Genomic DNA, 21,292 nt, shown 5'->3' with positions numbered 1-21,292 from the left:
GAATTTCCGAACAAAAAGCTGGGGTGTTTCTGTCACGTTTATTTAGCTTTTGGATGAAATCAGACTTGATTCCGAGCTGACCACAGCAGTGCAGAGTGCACAGGTGTTCCTCAGGCTTTCTCAGGTGCACTACGGGTGGCAGAGCTGGCAGAACACCCAACCCTTCAGGTGCTCACAGCAAACGGACTGACTCGCGATCATTCCTTCTTTATTCCCACCAGAACACGAACCTCCGGGACCTACAGAGAGTATTAACTCGCTGTGCCCCATTTCTCCCTGCAGGACGCCTACAACATGGCAGAGCTGCAGGTGTCCATCCAAGGCAGCCCGGCCTACTCCCTGCACAGGCGGAAGGAGCCGCCGGCCCCGCGGCAGGGCGCCGTGAGGGCGCGGCCCGGGCCCGCGGGGGCGGCGGCGCTGGGCCGGGCGCTGCCCGCGCTGCTGAGCGAGGCCGAGCGCCGCGCCCCGGGCCCGCCGCAGGACTCGCTCCGCGTCTTTTGCACCGAGGGCGCCGGCTCCAGCGCCGGCAGCCTCAGCTCCCTCAGCTCCCTCAGCTCCGCGGGGCTGGGCGGCGCCGCCGGCGAGGACATGCACGAGTGGGGACCCAAGTTCGAGAAACTGAGGGAGCTGTACTCGCACAGAGAGGCAGGAGACCTGTAGCTCCCCAAGGCTGCTCTTTGCAGTTCCGGAGGCAGAGGTGAGGCACGGTTTTTATACTCTTGCTCTGTATTACCCCCACCCGGCCTTTTTTCCTTGTTACAACAGGGATTCAGATTCACACTAAGGAGGCACATTGCGCAGCGCAGGTGGGTAGGAGCTCACCTTGGGACATGCTGGACATCTGCATTTTGGTATATAAACCTACTGGGAGGAATAAAGAGAGAATCTAGGGTATGCAGTTATTCACATACTGTGGTTAAGAAGTACAGGTCTTTTTTATCACTGAAGTAATGCAGGACTCTTGAGGGATCCAGTGCACAGGGCCTGAGGTGAGCTGAGGGAAGCATGCTGGCTGTGCTGCTTCTGGTGCTTTTGACAGTTATTTGAAGGAAAAATACACCTTGTCTTTTTCTCATATAATGAAGTCCATGGTGTATTATATCCCTCTTGTTACCCACAGTGCCCAGTGACAGCCCTGCTCACTGATCACAGTGCAGGTGCCAGTCCAGAGGTACAGGAAAAGTAAAGAAGCAGAAGGATGCTTCGCTTACACGGTGATGAAATCCCTTTATGCTGCCATACAAAGGCAGAAACTGGATTTAGGCATAACACATGAACCCCGCTGCTTATAACTATGTAATTTTCCTAAGGAAAAGGCCAGGTGTGCTGGCTACATGCCTCAAAGGGGGCTGGTCAGGAATTTCAGTAGCAAACTCCACAGCTTATCACAATCTCTCGTTCCTGCTAAACTGAGCCTAAACCAGCCTGAACTGTACCATTTGCATCTACAACTGCGTGGCTCATGTTTTGTTAAATCTCCTCTGATAGAATCATTGCAGGACATATCTGGGGATAGAGAAACATAGGGGAAAACTAGCAGCAGGGGGTGGAATTTTAGGCTCTAAATTAATCAGTCCCTTTTGGAAACCATTTAATGTCCAGCTACTGTGCTGGATTTTTCTTAAACTTGACAATATTTGGAAGAGAAAAGGTGCCACTAAATTAATTTTGATTTTTTTTCTTAATTGAGACCACTTGTACAGATAAATGGAGTACAATGCAGCAAACCCTAAATCTTAAGCTGTGCTGTTTCTTCTATGTATCATATGTAAATTATATCTATAATAATATGTAAACTATATGTAATATTTACATTCTATATTATGAGCTAATAATAGGAATATATCCTAGTTTCTAATAATGTTTCATTAAAACAAAGCATGAAACAATGTATTGTAACAGACACTGAAACTGCTTTGCTCAGTAGCTTGTTTTGGGAAGTCTGTTTTTTTGTACATCTGTTAAAACCCATAAGTAGGTGAATGCTGCAGGCCGGCTCAGTTTGCATGTTTCCTAAATGAGAAATGTTCACACAGTACCTTGTTCTCATGAGCACTTGTGCCACTCTCTGGAAAATCCTGAGTGCACTGTTACACACTGCAGGTGATGGGCATTGTCCTCTGGAAAACCTAAATCCAGTTTTTACTCTCACCCAATGGTTTTGGTTCACAGACAGTACAGTCTCTGTGATTTTGTAATTTTACTGACACATTATTTGCCTGGGAGGAAACCTTGGATGAAACAACTTGCAGTGTTCACCAGTCCAGTCTGCCAGCTCCTGTATTCTATCATCTCAGCAGTCGCAAACAGGGTATGGAAAATGAACTAAATATATATTATGCACAAAAATCTGTTCCTTCCTGAAACAGCAATAATTTTGTCTACATACCTTGTGTTCTTCCCATACCTATGGACATGCTGGTGCTTTGGCTGGTTTTAATTTAATTTAGCCTGTAAGCTCCTTGGGGCCAACACTGTCTTTATTTGTCTGTGAAGTGTCCTGCCTATCTCAGGCATCATATAAATAATAAACCAGCCTTCTGTCCCGGGTGTCTCTGCCTTGTTTGTGTTTAAGGATCACTGAAGGGTGGACTCTGTTGAATTATTTCTCTCTCAGTTTTGATCAGATGCTTCCACAGATGTGAGTCATGGGTGCTGTGCTTCCTGAAAAGCTTCTGCTGATGGGCTCAGGATCCAGTTACCCACCCAAAAACCACTTTGGGTTTCCCTAGGGGAATGAGACCTCATCAAAGCTCTTCCTCCACCCCTGAGAAATTGCTCCCTGGGTGAGAGTGACAACAAGCACAAGTGGTGCCCAGGAACCCTAAAGGTGACAAACATGGGGCACACAGAGCAGCCACAGAGCTGCTGACATTCAGATGTCTCAGTGCTGTTTCAGATGTTTCTGCTTCCTCGTTACAGCTGTGGCCCTACTCTGTAACCAAACATGGAAACAACACCCCCAGAGCCTCGGAGCTGCCTCTGCACTGACAGAGAGCCCTGCCTTGTACAGAACATCAGAGACTAAAACAAAAGGGCAGGAAACATTTCCAAACTCCTCTAGGAGCTTGTGTTGATACAATCTCAGTAATAGGACACACTAATTTGAAGCTGTCATGCCCTATTAAAGCCTACTCTTCCTCTTTCCAGAGATAACTAATTAGTGCACTTAATTTATCTGTTTTAATTTGAATGCTGCTATTTTAATTACTGCTGAAATAATATCCTCACTTGTTCTACATTTGCACAGGCACACACAAATATTTCAGTGCCTCTGCAGAAAGGCTTATCCCAGCACTGCCGTGGCTCCCAGGGAGAACAGCTGGCTTTCCACAGACAGCTTTGGGTCAGGGGGGAAGGAAAAATATTGAATAAAAAACCCCATTGAGTCCCTAGGTAGTGGGATTTGCGGTAATCTAGTACTTTTATTAATCTTCTTCCATGTTCTTTACAGACTTTAAACATATAGTAAGAACATTTTATTTAGCATAAAATGTTTGTAAAGGTCTGAAATTTAAATAATCATGTGGATATTAGTTTTTAATCTGGCTGCCTGTCAACTACATTAATCTTTGTGTTCTTCCCCTGTTAAAATAACATTCCAAGTACAACATTCCAAATAACATGGAGCCAAGCCATAGGAAAGCTGACTGCCCTTAGGTCTGACCTACTGACCAGCAGGTTTAGGAAGGAAAACAGGGCTGTAAAGAAGCAGGATTAGGTGGGCAGAAGAAAGTTGAGCATTTTCTTAATTACACGAATGCTAAAACCCATGGCCATCTCCTGGGGATTTAAAGGAGGAGGTTTCCTGGAGCACAGAATCCCCTCTATGCAAAAACACCATGTGTGACTCACATCCCATCAATTACATTAATCTCTAATCAATGCTGGTGACAAACTTCCGCCAGCCCCCTTTAGACCAGTCCTACACATGGGCTCTTCTATCTCCAGCTCTGCACATCCCACAGCTCCTGCCACAAGAGTCACATCAGGACATCCTACTGCACATACAACCCTTGCAATGTGCTTCTTCACTCCCAAAGATTGCACCTTCCTGTTCATTAAAAATACTAAACTTGAGCTACAATGTGGAAACAAGCAGGTCCCTGGTGGTCAAAGCATTTCATATATGATTTTATATTGATATAATACACATAATAAAGAAAGATAATATTTATTTAAATGGATATACTGCCTCAGTCGTTGACATGCATGCGGTGATGACTGATAAAAATCATGGTTGGTACCTTTAGCTTCTAACAAAGGAAGCCCAGCAAGCTGTTAAAACACAAAGGTGATTCTAAAAGCCAGTGCTATACACAATATAATGATCTTAAGAAGCCAAAACTTGCTTGTGAAAAATATTCTGCTTTCCTCCATATGGACTGAAACAAAGCTGATTCCCAAACCAGGTCTTTCTGAGCCCATCCCAACATATAAACAAGCAAAAATGTGACTTTCAAATTACACAATTTATTTAGTATACAATAGTCATTACATCTCTTTACAACAACATATTATAAAATAACTATGTTAGATCCCACCAGCAGAACACTGAAACAAGAAATTAAAATACATTTATGGATCTCAAAGGCTTTTCTCTCCTAAAAAAGTCCTGGCTCCTTGATAGCATTTTGTCTCTGCAATCTAAAAACCAGTAATTTATACCACAATCCCACTGATCACATGCAGCACCAAGTCCTTGTGGCCACCACGGAGCACACAGGAGGATCCTGTCCCGGCCACTGCCACTGCTCCTGAGGGGTACCTCAGGAATGGGAGGAGCAGCCCTTCCCCCAGCCCTCCCAGGCCTTGTCTCAAACAGGGACAGGGAGGAGCTGGGAACTGCTTTTGGCCCTCGGCACTTGAATTTACTGTTTGAGGCAGGTTGGTGACTGAATGCTGCACTACGGTCCCTGGAATAACCCTTAGTGGTAAACCTTTCTGATAGTCTCTCATAATGCATCTTTCTGTATAAAAAAACCCAAAACAGATTGCACTTGGTAGTTTCCATGAAAAGGTTAAATTTCTCCTTTGGCAATATTAGAAACTGCATTTTTGAAATAACTTTGTTTAAAGATAATTGCTGTTCCAGTCAGGATTTCTTAGTCTCAGCTGTTACCTACAAGTAAATTCTGAAGACAACAGGCTATCTCTGTGTCAGGGAATCCCTCCCTCCACCAAAGGAAAGTCACTGCACTCTCCAGAGAGATCCAATTGCATTCTAGAACAAGCCATACAGCCCAGACATCTTTTACCTTTTCTGTGCTTGTTTTCAGTTACTGAAGGCACTCACTGAGGGATTCACTGACCCAGGCTTGCTGCAAGAACCATGCATCATTACAGGCCTAATTAAAATTTTAATACTGATGAAAATGTTTTATTATTGTATTATGTTAAACTGCAGTAGTCTCCAACCTCATTAAAGGATACAGGCTAGGAATTACTCAGGAGTTTCAGCCGCTCAGTGTAACAACCCAGCTCCTGTCAGCATGTGATTTAACACAGCCTGGCTACAGCACAGCCTTCTGTGCCACAGAGAAAGGCAGAAGGATGTTGAACATTGTTTAATGAGTATTTACTGAATATAAAATTGTTTGAGCATGTGACAGAACCATCTCCATCTCTCTAGTAATTTACCTTGCTACAACTGAAAGGGAAAACACTTAAATCATTTGGAATTGGAGCCCAGCTCAGTTGTGACAGCTAATCTCATTACACATCTTGATTAAATTAAATGTGGAGTTTGCTATCTGTAGCACTTTAAGTTTCCCATCATTAGAAATTAATTGCAGTGGTAATTACTATAACTGAGTTATTTGCACAGGCCGCAAACAGTCTTATAGGTGTTCAAATGTTAATTCAACCTGGGCCTAGAGGCACTTGATTATTACAATTCTGTTTTTCTTAACAAACAAATGAGCCTAGTGGATGTCTAATTCAAGATGGAGAGTATTGTGAGGCTTCCAAATTTGTTTTTTGATTTAAATCTAAAACCAAAGCAGTGCTAAAAACACAGCAAAAGTCATGTGGTACCTTCATAACATTTAGAAATCCGATACAAATCACGAAGTTCAGGCTGGTAAAAAGACAAAGGGTACAAACAAATCACAAAATTCTCAGCATTGAGGTCTGGCTTTACTTAATCTTCCACATCATTTTAAAATACTGGTAGTCTCTGTTTTAGGCTAAAGAACACAGTGATTTTGTTCTAAAATATAGAACTTTGTGTCTGAAATAATACAAAACAAAGCTCTACTATCTGAATGTATCTGAAATACTGGTTTCCTGCTGCTTTAGAGATGAGTTTTTCTTTTGTCCAATTTTGCTATCCTAGTGGGATTCACATGAGGAGATAAAGGATCTCCTGTAGTTCAGAAAGTATATACAGGAAAGTGTTCCGAAAATCCAAACTGAGAAATTTGGATTTTTGTTTGTTCTGAGCATTTTACAAGGATACAAACATGCAACATGTATCGAGCATGCTCCAGCCTTTTTTCTGACTAAAAATACCTAACACTCCATCATTAAACACTTAATGTTATAAACCAGTTTGTTTCTGATCACTAAAAATGCTGGACCAAAGATTATTTTTCTTCAAAATTGTTTGCTTAATCCACACTCACTGATTCTGCAATCACACCCACAAAACTGGAAACTCATATCTGCATACATTCCCAAAGAATTCAAAAAAGAGGCACTGAAAGAGCACAGGGATCTGCCAAAAAGGATCAGACTGTAAGACAAAACTTCATTTTGTGACTATGTTTAGGATTCACAAAGGCAATGCTTACCCAGGGCAGGAGCAGCATGGGCTGCTTTCACTGAATTTATACCATTTGAGAGGAAAATCTAAACTGCTGAGCAGATTCACAGGCTGGCACTCGGCAGGGCTCCCACAGGCTGCTGCCCTTGTCTTCCAATCAGTTGAAACTGGGAAACAATTACAACCTAAGTATTCTGAGGGTCAGAATTGAAATCAAAATGGTCCCTGCTAGCATTTACTTATGAATTTATAAAAATTTTGGCAACATCAAAAATGTTACTAAAATTAAACTGTCTAAAAAAAGAATCTTAGTAATTAAACAAAAAACCATCGGTGTAAAACGTCTTACAAATGTGACCTGTTTGTAAACTTCATCTGCATTTCCTAATGTGGTCCTAGCAGAGAAATACTGAACTTGAAGTCAGGGTTGGAAACATTATTTATGCTTGGCAAGTTTGTAAACATGGAATGTTTTGTTCTGAAACACCCTGGTGAAGTGCATGGTGTAAGAAGGAAGGTTTTTTTTAATTTCCTCACAGAAGCGAGGATACAACGAAGGTTTCAAATCAGGTTCATTCTCTCCCAAGCCATCCATGATCTGCAATGAAATGGAACAGATGGGTGAAATTTCTTCAGCCAATTACAGTTCCAGGCAATAACAAGTTCATTAAAACCTCCACAATACATTCACTGGGTCAGGCTGGCCAGGTTTGTTCACAGTATGAAAGAAGTGGGAGGAAGAAAACAGCTTTAAAGGGGCAAGACTTAGAATATTGTCTCTAAATGGATAAAGCTGCTTTGTCAGAGGTCCAGATCTGCTTGGGCTTGTGCAGCCTCCTCTGGCTGCAGCTCAGCCCCAGAAATGCCTGAGAACTCCCCTGACAGAGTGGTAACAGAGCCACACCTCAGGGAACTGAAGCTCTGCAGTGATTAAGTGATTTACACCTGGCAGGCTACTCTGCCTGTGTGCTCCTAACCTGCAGCCCGTCAGGATGAGATTATTTATCCCGCCCAGGCTGAAATTCCCCCTTTTTTATTCTCAAATACCCTTAAGAGCAAGCAATGTTAATCTGGCCATTTTGAGAATGTCTACAGGCTCCAGTAGGTTTTCCTTTCCATAGTGCAAATACACTGAGCCACCTCAGGTCTCAGTGACTGGGTTTCAGAGCCAGTCAAGTGTTTTGTTCCTTGATCTGGTGTGTCATACTCACGTGGCCATTGGCGACATCGAGCAGGTCGCGCAGGCGGCAGCCCCTGCTGTGCCTCCTCTCGTAGCAAATGCTGTCCTCCAGGATCACGTAGTCCGTGCCAAAGGAGCGCAGGATGCCGTACACGTCACCGGGAGACCGCTTGGCATAGATCTGGTAGATCTGCATGACAAGGCAACTCAGCCCCAACACACCACAGCACCCCTCACTGCTGCTTTGTTTGCTCTATTCTCTATCTTGAGACAAACAAACAACTGGGACTGAGAAACCATGTGAATGAAATACTATAGAAACAACCTGTAAATGCTTTATTCAGTAAAATCTCCATGTGGAGATGTGTGTTATGCTGCTGGCTACACAACACAACATTCTCAGGCTTTGAGAATGCCTCAAGTCCAGAGAAGGGTAGGTGAAAATAGTCTCCTAGCTAGGTGTGCAGTTTCTCAGGGTGGTTTCTATATCAAATGCTGTGTGCTGCTCTGGGAACTGAAGGGAGTGTCAGGGAATGCTCCGTGTGGGTTTAACAGCCCAAGTGGGCACCAGGATCTACTGATGCCACAGCAGCCAAACCAGTGCCCTTGGGACTAGCTGGGTACTCAGGCACAGAGCTGCTCAGACACTCAACAGCTGCCAGAAGTGAGTCAGGAGATCCCAAGGCAGTTAAATCCTGGGCCTGTGCCTGACAGAAAGTTACTCAATAAGTAAAGCACGTGATGCCTTTTGCAGTGTGCCATGAGGACATTATTGTTTTCTGGAGTGGAGTCAGTGACACGGGCAAAGGATTACTATAAAAAATCAGAAATCTCTTACCTGCTTTGTTCTCTCTCTCAGGTTCTTATCCTCATAGTGGGGATGGTTGGTTAAGGTCCGTCCAGTGCACAGTTTGACTCCTGCCAACAGCTGCATGCTCCCAGCAAACACTGCTGTGTTTGGAGTGTTTGACCTAAACAAATGTTGATAAGTCTGAGGAGGTCTCTGCAGGGGTATTTTTGCAATGCTTGTGACACATCAGAAGGAAAAAAAAGACTGCAAAAGTATTTTTCTGCTTCTCCTCTATTCAGGGAGCAAACTGTTCAAGCAACTGTTTTCTTCAAATGCCAAGCGGGTAAATTATGATAATACTCAACTGCAAATAAAAATTTACTAAGCACTATGAGGAAATCTAAGGAAAACATGATCCTGACAATTTCAAACTATTTTCAAACTATTTCATATATTTCTCAGATTCATAAAGCCTCTGAATATTTATAGGTTTCTATATTCTAATTATTTTAATATTTCAAGAAACTTATTGTGACTTAAATTTGAGTCTGATATATATAAGATACTTTACATAAAATGAATTATTATGAATGGTAAAACTTTCTGTTCTTGTCCTGGCATTCACCATTCACTTGGAACAAAAACTTTGTTCCATGAGACACTACTCTTCCTATTCTGACAACTGTGGGAGAGAAACTATGAAAAAAGACATCCCAGTTGCAAAAAGCTGGGGCAGGGGGATGCAGAAGATGTCAGAACAATGCCATCACTTTTTGTTACTGTAACCTTTGAAATTCCAAGTAGTAGTCCTGGTATCTCAAGATCACTCAAGTACAAATTATTTTTGCTCACCTTCTTCCCAACAATTACAATCTAAAGTATTTGCAAAGACACAACAGAAGGGCAGAGCAAAAAGAAAGAGTAAAAATGCCAGGCAATGAAAACTCCTGTGATCAGGCTAATTGGAACTGGCCATAGTGTGCTGAAGTGTCTTCTAGTGCTTAGTAGGCACATAACCATGGAAGGAAGGGTCTGTGAAGGCTAAACCAACAGAAAGCAGCACACATTAAATCAACTCAAATGAAATTAGAATGTGAATAGATGCCTAACATCCCCATGCACACACTGAAGTACTCCAGTAACTGTGACACTTTGGGGTGCACTTCAGGGAGCCTTTGGAAACTGCAGCTACACACTCAGTCATCTTTAAGCTCCATGATCTGCTTGAAAATGTTCAGACAAGTATTAAATTTTATTATCGCCTTTCAAGAGATTATGCTTAGCAAATGAATTAATAATTACAAAACCTTCCTAAAAAATCTTGCACTGGTACATTAATCTCATCTAGGAAGGCCAGAGATAGTATTTTTAATAGGCCAGTTTAACTTTCCTGATAGACTAGTCGTTCAGCACTTTATAAAACCAGTTTCATTTCCAAGTCTGAAAATATTTAATCTCTTAAGAAATTATTTATTACTTAAAATATTCAAAGCCACAAGTGTCCTGAAGTACATGTTCCATTAAAAGAAATTAATTCCTGTTAGAATTTAGTACTATGCAAATGGGATGGCCCTGACAGGCTGTCAGCCAGGACTCATCCCTGGAGCTGTGGGAAAGCACAGGTCTGTAGGACTAAGCTGCAAAGGACATGGACTGGACTCACAGAGGGACTGGGGAGAGCTTAGACACCCAAATAAAAATGATGATTCTTAAAGCATCTTCAACATGTTTCTGTGTTTATGCCTAGGCCAGGCAATGTGACAAGTAGGTTTCTGTGGTTGTTCAAGATTAGTTAAAATTTTAAAAACTGACTGGCCTTACCAAGGCAAGCCTGCTCGTCTGATTGCAGATTTGCATTAGAATGGGCTCTATAGCAGACTCAAACTTTCTTAAACCCACTCACACAGCACCTCCCAACAAGTACCAAAGGCAAAACCACAGGAAAAAAAGGAAACACAAAAAAGCCGAACCAGACTGTAGGCTCTTTTCTTTAAAACAAAAGCTAAAGGGTGATAGTGCCCTTTGTTAGTAACCTACTGGCAAAAATGCTTGTCAAAAATATAGAATCACAGAACACACTGAGTTGGAAGGGACCCACAGGGCTCATCCAGTCCAACCCCTGTCCCTGCAGACCCCCAGCAATCCCCCCTGGGCCTCCTTGGATGCACAGCTGTCCAAACACTCCTGGAGCTCCGGCAGCCTCGCGGCCGTGCCCCTTCCCTGGGAGCCTGGGCAGTGCCAGCACCCTCTGGGGGAAGCAGAACCTTTCCCTGATCTCTCAGCTCAACCCTGCTCCGGTCACAGGGAGCAGAGATTGGAGCTGCAGCCCCCCGTGAATCTTCCCTCAGAAAATGGATCATGCAAAAGATTCACTGCTCCATTCCTCCCCTTTCCAAAAGCATTCACTCCTGCCCAGAAGGGGTGAAATACAGCTGAGTTGCATTCTTTACTAGACAGAAAGAGTTTTGCCAGCACTTTCTGCTCTTCCTATCCCTTGAAGACAATCAAGGGACCCTAGCTTGCTATTCAAACAACTGCCTTAAGTGCTTGGTCTGGGGTGGAGTTCAAAATCTGGTGTTCCAGGTAAAGGCAGATGTTTCCCTGAGATTTACAGGTTTGAAGTCCTAGGAAATGATAGTCCTGCAGACACATCACTGTCCATGTTTTACTGGCCAGCTCAGATGTTCCCAGACCAGCAGGAGCTACTGGGAGCCCTCTTTCCCTGTGCTGCAGCGGCAGTGCTAGGAGCACAAGTGCTTGCTGGATTTCAGTGCCCTGGGCAGAGAGCTGGGAGGTGACCCTGGGAGGTGACACAGAGCCCTAGGCAGTGTCTGCCCTCTCCAATTCCCTCCCCATGAGCTCTTGTGGGTGCCACTGCTGAGTTCTGGGGACACAGGAGCCCTGAGGAGCATTCCCAGGGCCAGCATGGCTCCTGCATGCCAGGGATGTTCCTGCCTGCTGCAGGGCTCTGCAGCCAGGGCACCTCCTGTGCTGCAAACCCCTGAATGACACTTCTCTATTACACCAAAACCGAGCCATTTTTACAACTGTCTGAGCAAATGATGTATAAAATGAAAGGATAATTTGTTTTTATAGCTCTCTGCCAAGCTCCATACCACACTGCCCAACCTGCAAACAATTTATTCTCTAGGAAATGTCACTAAATAATGACAAGGACTTACAGGTCAAACTGATTTACATTATATAATTTAAATGCCATTCTAAGCAGACCTGATGGCATTTTGAACAAATAATCTCATTTATTTTTGAAGCTCTAAGCTTTCAACAAGTTAATTACAGCTGAGCTAATGGGTACACTAAGCACTATATTATAGTGTAAGAACCTTTTTTTTACCTTACATTTAAGAATTTAGAGAATTATATAAATACGAAAGAATAACTCATTAAAAATAAAAGGGTTTTACAGGAAGTACTTGCACAGACTCTGAAAGTGGTAGTAATTCTTTCTCTTAAACTACTAAAGAATTATTGTGAGCTGGTTTTAGGAAGCACTGAGGAAGAAATGGCCAACATTGCAATTACAGGCTACATCATCAGAAATAAAATGGCTATTTCTAGTAGAAGTCCTCCAGACTTGAACACTGTAGTTGACTTTCAAAGCCATAAAATCTAACAAGTCTCAGATCATTCCTTTACTAGTGCCTGAGTATGGTATCAATCAACAAAGTGAAAGGATTTGAGAAAAGGAGATTCTGAGGAATATGCCATGATAGATTTTTCTTTTTCTTTAAAAGAAAATCTTTTTATTTGCAGAATGCAATATTAAAACATCACAGATTTAGCTGCAGATGATAGGCAGTAAAGCATATTCAGTCACACTGTCATGGTTCTTTTTTTTCCCTCTGGTTTGGAAAGACTGAAAATTGCAAAAATGGAAAATGACAGTCACAAAGAAATAGCAACAAGATGTGTTTTTGGGAGTCCCAGCTTCAATTTTATGCATGCAGATTATGCTCACATAAAGGACTGCACCTCCACAGCTGGTATAAACCTACTTCTCAGGCACTCTCAGGTTCATGCCTGAAATTTACTCACATGTCTGTCCAACAAAAACCCAAGAACTTAAGAACAATATTTTTTTTAAAAAAGTGTAAAATTGCCTTTAAAGTCTGGAACACGAGTTGCTTTCAGTGTGATTACCCTTGAAAATTAAGAATGTAAGTAATAGAGTTAAACTTTAAAGCTAGCTTGAAATTAAAATATAGCCATTAATATAAATTAGTATAAATTACTGAAAGAAAGAGCCACCATTGAAACATGGGTGTTTCATTTGCATAACCTTAGGAGCTTTTTGGAAATTTGTGGGGTTTTCACTAACAAACAAATTTGCCTGCTTCTCCCCACACCTGGTTCAGGTACAGCTGACATCCAACAATCTGCTGAATCTCAGTCTCAGTTAACTTTTCCATTGTTTTGGCTGTTGCCCAAGATTTTAAAGATTTTTTTCTGTCAGCTTTGGCAACTGCTACTGATATATTCCACGACTGTAGACAGATTTCCCCTTTAAAGGCAGAAGACATTGCTTCTTTAGCACTTACCAGGAGTAAACAGAGTAGGGAAGTTCACGCTATTGATTTGCTCATTCTACTGATATTCTTCCCCATCTCACAAATGAGCATGTTGTTCCTGTTGTCTTAGGGAGAAAGACCAAAACTAAGATTTTTAATGTACCTCCCAGCTGGGAACAGAACTGTGAACTATCCCTGGAGCATTAGATTTGGACTTTTTTGTTAAAAATAAGCTAAGACAATGAGATGGTGTGTAGGAAAAAAGCAGAAGACTGGGATATGCAAGATCATTGTGTAAAAAATTGTGCTGTGCAATTGTACAGATACAAACCAGTAGATCTTCCTGAAAATGCTATGGCAATTTTAGTGAGGGGAAGAATAAAAAATGCATCTGCAGACACTTCACAGGGGACAGACTAATAGTTGGCCATTATTCAGATTGTATATTTGGACAAGTTAATATGCATTTAGAGCTATGCGGACAGAAGGGTTTTCTTGTTGTGGAGAGATTGCAAGACAGATGAGTTATTCCTAATTCACTGCTATACATGACAAATTAGAGCTTTTCATACTGAGTTTTAATAATGAATGATTAGTTCCTGACACCAGCCTTGACAGGTCATTAACTACAGCACAACCATCAAGTGTTAGTAAAGTAAAAGTGTTCTCTTACGCATCAAACTTAACAAAATCTGTCCCACTTTGAGAAACTTACCATAAATTTTGTTGACTGGTATTTAAAGCATAGATAATTAACTCTTCTTCACAGGAATAATATTTCTAAATACAATAAATTCTAAGTTAAAAAATGCCTCTCTGTAATTGTCTGTCATGACTTGGAATGAAGAGATGACAAGGACCAGTTTAGCATTCTCAGCATTAAGAACACATGAAAAATTATTCTCATTGGAGCCAGTCAAATCCAGTTCATGGCTGGGAATAACTCCACATGCATATTTTATGTATAAATCTATATATAACTCTATATATTGCACACAGGAGACCTGAACTATCAGACATTTACCATCTTTTAATAAAACAGTAGTGCTAAATGGAACTGGCTGGTAAACATTAGTCACAAAAACATGTCAATAAGGCTGCAAAGATTCTAAATGATGGAAAAAATCATGGCCTGCTTTCAAAATAAGTCAGTGAAGGCTTGTAATATATTTTACTTCTAAATTACTCCTTCTAGTTTATGGATTAAAGAAATACAACATTATGGAGTGTAAATATGTTGCTATGGGGAGAACAGGCTGGGTGACTGGTTTCACTGAAGTTCATTGCATATGAAGGAAATACTCCAAGGAAATACTTCAAACAGTTCAATATTTAATGTTGTATATTCAGATTTACTTTCAGAATGTTTTCCTCTATAACATGAAACCAATTTTCTTTTTTTTAAATCATTGCTGGAGTTGCAAATAAATACAAGTCCCAGGAATCTCACTGCTCAGAAACTTAACCTGCAAGTTTTTCGTGGCTGCTCTGTGTTAATAGAGAACATATCCCTTCAGTTCACAGCTCTCCAGAGAACATCCTACCTGGCCTTTTTTCTCAGCATCTCCTACATGAAGGAGAAACTGTTTCTACCTAAAAAATACCTTCCTATGCTCTGTGAGAAAGCAGAAGTGATGAGGTGGGGTTGGAATGATTAACTCACACTCCTGAAAGACTGCACCTATGGTTAGCTGTAACAAGTTCAAGTTCAATTAAAAATATTTTGCTCGCAGTTTGAAACACATGTTGGGATTAATTCTAACAAGCAGAAACAACTCAGATTGTTTTCAAGTCCAACAAACATGCTGCAGAGTACGAATTTTCCAGCACTATATCCAAGCTTTTTAACATTTACAGAACTGAGAAGGACATTAGATTGGGGGAGATGGGGAATAAAATTATTTCACTGCAGAGGTCTATTAATGTAAAGTAGCTATAATATGATGAGAGAAGCTTGACACCTCCAAATTTACCTCTTCTGGCTGGGAAAACTGTGTCCTTATGGGAGCAAAGGGATCAGCTGGTACCCTGCTGCACATGGAACACAGCAGTGATACTGAACCCGTGCATGGAGCTGCTCTCCACAGCTGCTCACAGCCAACCTCCTGATAACCCACTCACCCTAACTATCCTCACGGGTCACCAGAGTTCACTGCTGAGCTGGGACAAATAAGGAGAACACTATAACTAAGAACATTAGATCTACACAAATAGCATTTAACTGAAATAGAGAAAAAATCCTCTTACTTAATCCAGTTCATCAGCTCCACAGTGTCTGGGTCATAGAATTCTCTCAGCTCTGATAGTTCATCCATTATTCCTGGCCAGAACTAAAATGGAAACAAAATAAACAACCTGAAGACAAAATGAACCAAACAAGTTTTGGATGCTGAAATGTATTACTGCCTCTTAGCGGGCATATAGCCTTGTCCAGCTCATGGGTAAATTACAAGACACAAGAGTATCTGTCTACCCATCCCAGGAAGGAGAGGTGGCTGTCACTGCAGGATGAACACACAGTTTCAGAGTTGGAGATCTGCAGCTGCTGCCAGATGACCAACAGAACTGCCCATTGGCAATGATGACAAGACAAGGAAAGCTCCCAGGAATTAACATTAAGTTTGGAAAGGAAATATAAAACTAAATTTAAAAATGTAGAAAAATTGTATCAGAAGTAAAGATTATTAGATGTGCTGCAGATGCTATTAATAGTATTTCAGAAGTTTGAATTAAAAGAGAACTACTGAAGGTAAAAATAAAACTGTGACTGAATGACAACAACGAATAGGCCATCAGGGGAAAGCATTTAAAAATTTACTATAGACAAAGAATACATAAATCCAGAGGAGAGAATAAAGGACGGAAACTGATTCTGAAAAGCTTAACCCTCCTGTCCAAAAAGCGAAGGGAACAATGATTTAAGAGTTTATTGTTTAAGCCAGTGAATATTTCAGGGCAGAAGGGAGCAATTAAGGAAGATAATGACAATGCTAATGACAGATTGCTGTGCATCAGTCTTTACTACAGAGAATGCTATGGTAAAACCTACTCCAAACCTGCTTTCTTTAGATAAGAAGGACTGTTGGTTTGAAAATTGAAATGCTACAGGAGAAAGTCTAAGAAAACCCACCTGATAATCTAAAAAGCCATTAATCATCCCATTTTAATGCCACGAGTTCAGAAGGAATTTGAATGCGGTGCTGCTGAGTCCCTTAGCAAACACAGGCATTCCTTCAGTAAAACTGTAATTACATGGCGGGCCTGGGGGCAGGAGGTATAACTGGGCCAATTAAGATGCTCACTAGTGTAGCTGCTTACTTCAAACACTTGTTCAGGTACTCCTGGCATCTCACAGGTGGAGCCATGGCAGCATCCCAACTGTGGAGAAGCTCTGGAAAGTACAACAGTACAACAGATGTATTTCTGCTCTTCAGAAGCTCTCCCAGATATTAGTAAATTCAGTTGTTGTGAAAGGAGATTGTGGAGTCTCATAATGAATCAAAATTTCCTCTCTTCATTACTAAGCTGCCCTGGATAGGTTAGAGTCCTTCAGGGTGGAGACAGAAGGAATGGGCTCTGCTTTGCTTTTCAGCCAGCGCACCCTGCCCTGTAACCTCCTGGGGAACCAGTGGCTTTTCCATCAGTGGCACAGCTCCCTGCTCACTGCTGGGGCTATTCCATGGCATTCCCTCTGTAAAGGTTTTTTAAGTCACAGTACTGCAAGTTTTGAGTGAGTACAAGCAGTTTCTACTGGAGGAAAATTTTGGTCATGGGGCTTGCTATTACTGAATTGAAAAATCTCCAGGTAGCACTACATTTGATTAGTAGAACCAAGAGAAAACTAAGGTACTTCAGGAGTTCCAAATACAAGAGAATGACAAATGAAAAATATAGACCAATAACACTGACAGAAATTTGTCTTGTAAATCAAGTATATGTCAGATTGAGAAAAAGTCAGGTGACACCAGGAGAGGATAAAAAGAACAGATGGAACACATAAGGGATACAACAAACTGCTCAGAAAAGAGAGGGAAATGTGAAAGAGGTTTCCAGCTTGTAACAGTGCTTGTCTCTGGGGTCAAAGTCTTCAGGAAAAGAAACCAGTTGTGAAGTGGCTTAAATTAGCCCTGAACTGAAGCTGCTCAGTACAGCCACAGACTGCTCAGGTCATGGGTATATGTTGCAGTATGTGCTGTAATAAATGTCCATGCTTGGAGCAAAAGGACTTGGCTATGATGAAGATGAAAATACAGCTGGAGAAGTAATAGGAATATAGAGTTTACTATTAGAGAGAAATCAAGATTATTTGGCAATCCTTGGAATTAGAATGCTCAAGCTCAGGAACGCACCTTAAGTACCAACAATTTATTCAAAATTACTGACATGCAAACACAAATTGATGAGCCTTATTGTGCAGTTAAAACAGAATGAACATAGATAAAGGTGAAACCTACTTAGAAAGTGTAAGAAGTGAAACATAAATACTACTTGGTATTGCTTTATGCATGTGTTGTGTTATCTGCAGCACAGCTAAAATAGGCTTGGAAATACTTCAACATTTTCACTTTATCTGAAAGATGTTTGCACTGTAATAATGAAAATCACATGTAAACAGGAATACAGATGTCTTACAGGTCTCAAAATATCCTGTACCTGAAATCTGAAAGAAAGCTAGCATTGTAGCTGCATCTGCATCTCAATAAATTATTGTTCAAGTGATGTATTTGGGGCTGTAGTAACCACATGCCTCAAAAGAGGCTTTCATTGGCTTATTCTGGATTAGGTTAATAATCCCATAAAAGTCCTATTTTGAGGAACTGCACTGAAGAACAGTTCTTCTGACAAATGTAATAGATAATAAAACACCAAACTGCCCCCCTACAAATTCAAGAGAATCAGCCCTGATGGCCAGTTAACTGTGGTGTACAGAGAAACTGCCCCTGCAGTCTGAGCAGTGACTGAACAGAGACATTCTTGTCCGGAAAAGAGAAAGATAAGTAAGTCTCTGATCCAAAAATCTCCCTCCACTGTCTGTTTATAAGGTGTAAGAGAGAATATAAAAGCACATTCTCACAGAAGCAATGTGTCATTTCTGAATATCTCTGTAAGAATTCTTGTCTGACTATCCCACTGCCAGGGCACCTGGCAGAGGAGCCTTGTGGGTCCCTTCCAGCTCAGACTATTCTGTGATTCTCTCAGGCCTCTCATCAACTCTTTCAGCTTTGCAGAAAAGACCCACAGAGAGATCCACTCTTCTGGTACCTCAACTGCAAGAACGGACTCAGGACAAAAAAACAACTGAGTGGTGACAAATTTCTCATTCCTACTGAGAAATGTGAAAAATGGTATTTTTAATGTCAATAAAAATTATTTCCTCTATTTAGAAGAAACATAAAAATGATCCTTTTCAGGCAGACTGATCACAACTAATGACTGCTCTAAAGTCCATGAAATCAGTGGTTTCTGTTGACTTCAGAATTGAATCTGACAGAATTTAGGAACTTTACATATGCTCATGAAGAGTGGGAGGAAAATTATTCCTAGTGATCTGTCACATTAGACTATCAGGATGTCATGCTCCTGGTATCCTCCATGTCAGAAGAAATGGCATTTTTTCTGTCATTTTCAGAAATGATGAAAATGGCAAATGACTTCCTAACTATCACATCAGTGGACAAAAAGAGTCCTCTAACAGAACAATAAGACAATTTAAGTGGAAAACAGTATTTTTTTACTTTTTGTTTCCCTTTTAGAGGGGGGAAAATACTGGAGTGAAGCTTCACTACTGCCTTTTGAACTGTAACAATGAAATTAATCTTGCCTTCTTCTGAAGGGAATTATTTAACAGATGTATTTTCATCTCAGACTAGTTATTGCAGAAACAACTTCTCCATCAAAGCAGACTCTGAATTTTTTGTCTTTGTGACTACAGATTAAAAGAATGGTTTGGCCATTAAATCAGTGTTCTAAATCTCACTGCTATGACAGACTGATAATCTTGCACATGATATTGATTTAGGTATGTTTTATGCATTTACATTTAAGTGTTTGACAATAATAATATTCTGTTTCTGGAACAGACAGAAGACAAACCAGGTACTTGACCATTTAATAATTCTGTACTTTAAAACATATGAGGCACAGCAGTAGAGATTACTATTATTTCTGTTCCTACAATAAATCATGACACAATGTGGCAATCTGCATTTTATCCACAATTTAGCTATAAACCAAAAGAGACAACTCCCTTTTCCATAAATTTATGCCTTTAAATAACACCTGGTACTTACACATACAATCAGATAAACATTTGCATCTATGAACAACTACTTTGGATCAAATAAGCCCAACTGATCCTTCACACACAATTCCATAGGCACAGCTATCCTCATTTTTAAAATTCAGTTACAATTCTTGTATGCAGTTACTAATAAGACAACCCTTCTAGGAGAAAGGAAAAATTTTATGCAACTAAAATATGCCAAAACATTGAGAAAAAAAATTCTTACCTTAAATGAAATGTACAGTAATGTAATTATTGATATAGAATACTTAATCACCTGTGTCTATGAGAAATTGAAAAAAAAATTGGTTATTTTGATGCAACATTTAATAGACTTAACTTTTAATGTATTGGTATCTGAAATATTTAACATGTAGCGGAATTTAGGAGACTGAATTTTAAGCCCATATTCTGATTTTATTTTCAAGTAAAACCCTAATTTTACAGACCCATCACAAAAGATGGATTTATATCTTTAAATCTATATTCTACAAAGTGGAAAACACTGTCACTCAATATAATTGACTGCAAAGGTCTTTTCAGATTGCTGATGATTTCTTAATATGGAGATTTTTTTAGTAAAATTATGGATGTTTTTCATAGCCACATCTATATTGCCATCTAGTGTATTCCAATGGAATTGTTTAATATAGAAACCACCAGAAAATCCATTTTACTTACTAAATTTATACAAACATCCAGCAGAGATACCTGGGTTCAGAGAACTACAAGCAATATTCAGCCCTGAGCCTTCACTTGGTTCAGATGCAGCCCAAAGCCCAGTGGATGAAAGGCTGTGAGTACAGTGCTCACCCTCTGGGAGGTGTAGAGATGGAGACACTTCAGGATGAGTTTCCAAACCTCTGTACTGCACAGGCCAAAGGATGCAAATACACACATGTGGGATGTCCAGAGGTACTTCATCCTGGAAGAACAGAAGCTTTTCATGATCATTTGGAGCTCTGCAAAGCTGCTTGAGAGAGCAGTTAATGTCTAGAGAAATTGTGAACACAGTTTTCTTGGATTTTCATGCCTCTGAAATAACTGAGTATAGGACTGACACTGCACTTTGCTATGCACTCTTGAGAACATCTCTCTTCCCAAACTTTGTCAGAATTTTGGGAAATGCCTCAATCTACAAGTAGAAACACACCAGGAGAGAAAGAAGGTTCATGATCCTATCAGTTTGTGGTCAACATATTTTACACTGTTATAAAAATATACTCAATCATCTGAACAAGCCCTTAGTAGAATCAAAAAAATATACCTCATTGTGCTTAATGCCAGACATCCAAAAAGAACTGAATGAACTAAGCTGTAGGCAGCCTCAGGCTTCAGTGTCACTGTGTATTCTTCCATTTTGTCCTTCAAATGGACTTGATTTGAACCACTAATTGAAGAAAAAATAAGTGTTATATTAACTTCTATAACATATTTCATATAATTATCTGCATTCTAAAAAGTACAGAATCTTTCTGGGATCAGAATCACCAACCATTGCTATGAGCCCACAACCTTCTGTTGTATCTATGATCTAATTTAGCCTGGCCACCAAACTTGATGCAGCATCAGGTATTTCTTTTTCATGTGCAGATTACTGGAACTGCAATGGGTTTAAATGAGCTGGATTAGAATGGGATAAAATTCTTTACAGCAAGGCAAGCTTGGTTTCTCGTTGGAAGCAGCTACTCCCATGTTCAGAGGACTTTTGATGAGTGAAGAATTAACTGTGGTTTGTGGGGTT

At 40.6% G+C, this 21,292-nt stretch overlaps 2 protein-coding genes across 2 annotated transcripts in view; one reads left to right on the top strand and one right to left on the bottom strand.

Annotated features, from left to right (window-relative positions):
• LOC311159024 (neural-cadherin-like) overlaps nucleotides 1-660 on the top strand; it is a gene marked incomplete at both ends in the record, with an annotated part of 59,099 nt that extends 58,439 nt beyond the window's left edge. Inside the window, one exon of the mRNA XM_084214883.1 lies at nucleotides 283-660. Within this exon, the coding sequence (XP_084071009.1) occupies nucleotides 283-660 (378 nt within the window). The remainder of the gene's footprint in view (nucleotides 1-282) is intronic.
• A 3,843-nt stretch (nucleotides 661-4,503) lies between these two features.
• Nucleotides 4,504-21,292, bottom strand: part of DPY19L3 (dpy-19 like C-mannosyltransferase 3) — a 34,796-nt gene continuing 18,007 nt past the window's right edge. Inside the window, exons 13-19 of the mRNA XM_084214874.1 lie at nucleotides 20,816-20,938; nucleotides 20,362-20,473; nucleotides 19,775-19,831; nucleotides 15,513-15,595; nucleotides 8,785-8,917; nucleotides 7,978-8,136; nucleotides 4,504-7,364 (exon numbers count right to left, since the gene is read on the bottom strand). Coding sequence (XP_084071000.1) covers nucleotides 7,203-7,364; nucleotides 7,978-8,136; nucleotides 8,785-8,917; nucleotides 15,513-15,595; nucleotides 19,775-19,831; nucleotides 20,362-20,473; nucleotides 20,816-20,938 — 829 coding nt within the window. The 3' untranslated portion in view covers nucleotides 4,504-7,202. The remainder of the gene's footprint in view (nucleotides 7,365-7,977; nucleotides 8,137-8,784; nucleotides 8,918-15,512; nucleotides 15,596-19,774; nucleotides 19,832-20,361; nucleotides 20,474-20,815; nucleotides 20,939-21,292) is intronic.

This window comes from Fringilla coelebs, assembly GCF_963513975.1.
Source record: "Fringilla coelebs genome assembly, chromosome: 14".
Lineage (NCBI taxonomy): Eukaryota > Metazoa > Chordata > Aves > Passeriformes > Fringillidae > Fringilla > Fringilla coelebs.
The sequence above is the reverse complement of the archived record's forward strand: the minus strand, read 5'-3'. Positions and strand labels throughout refer to the sequence as shown.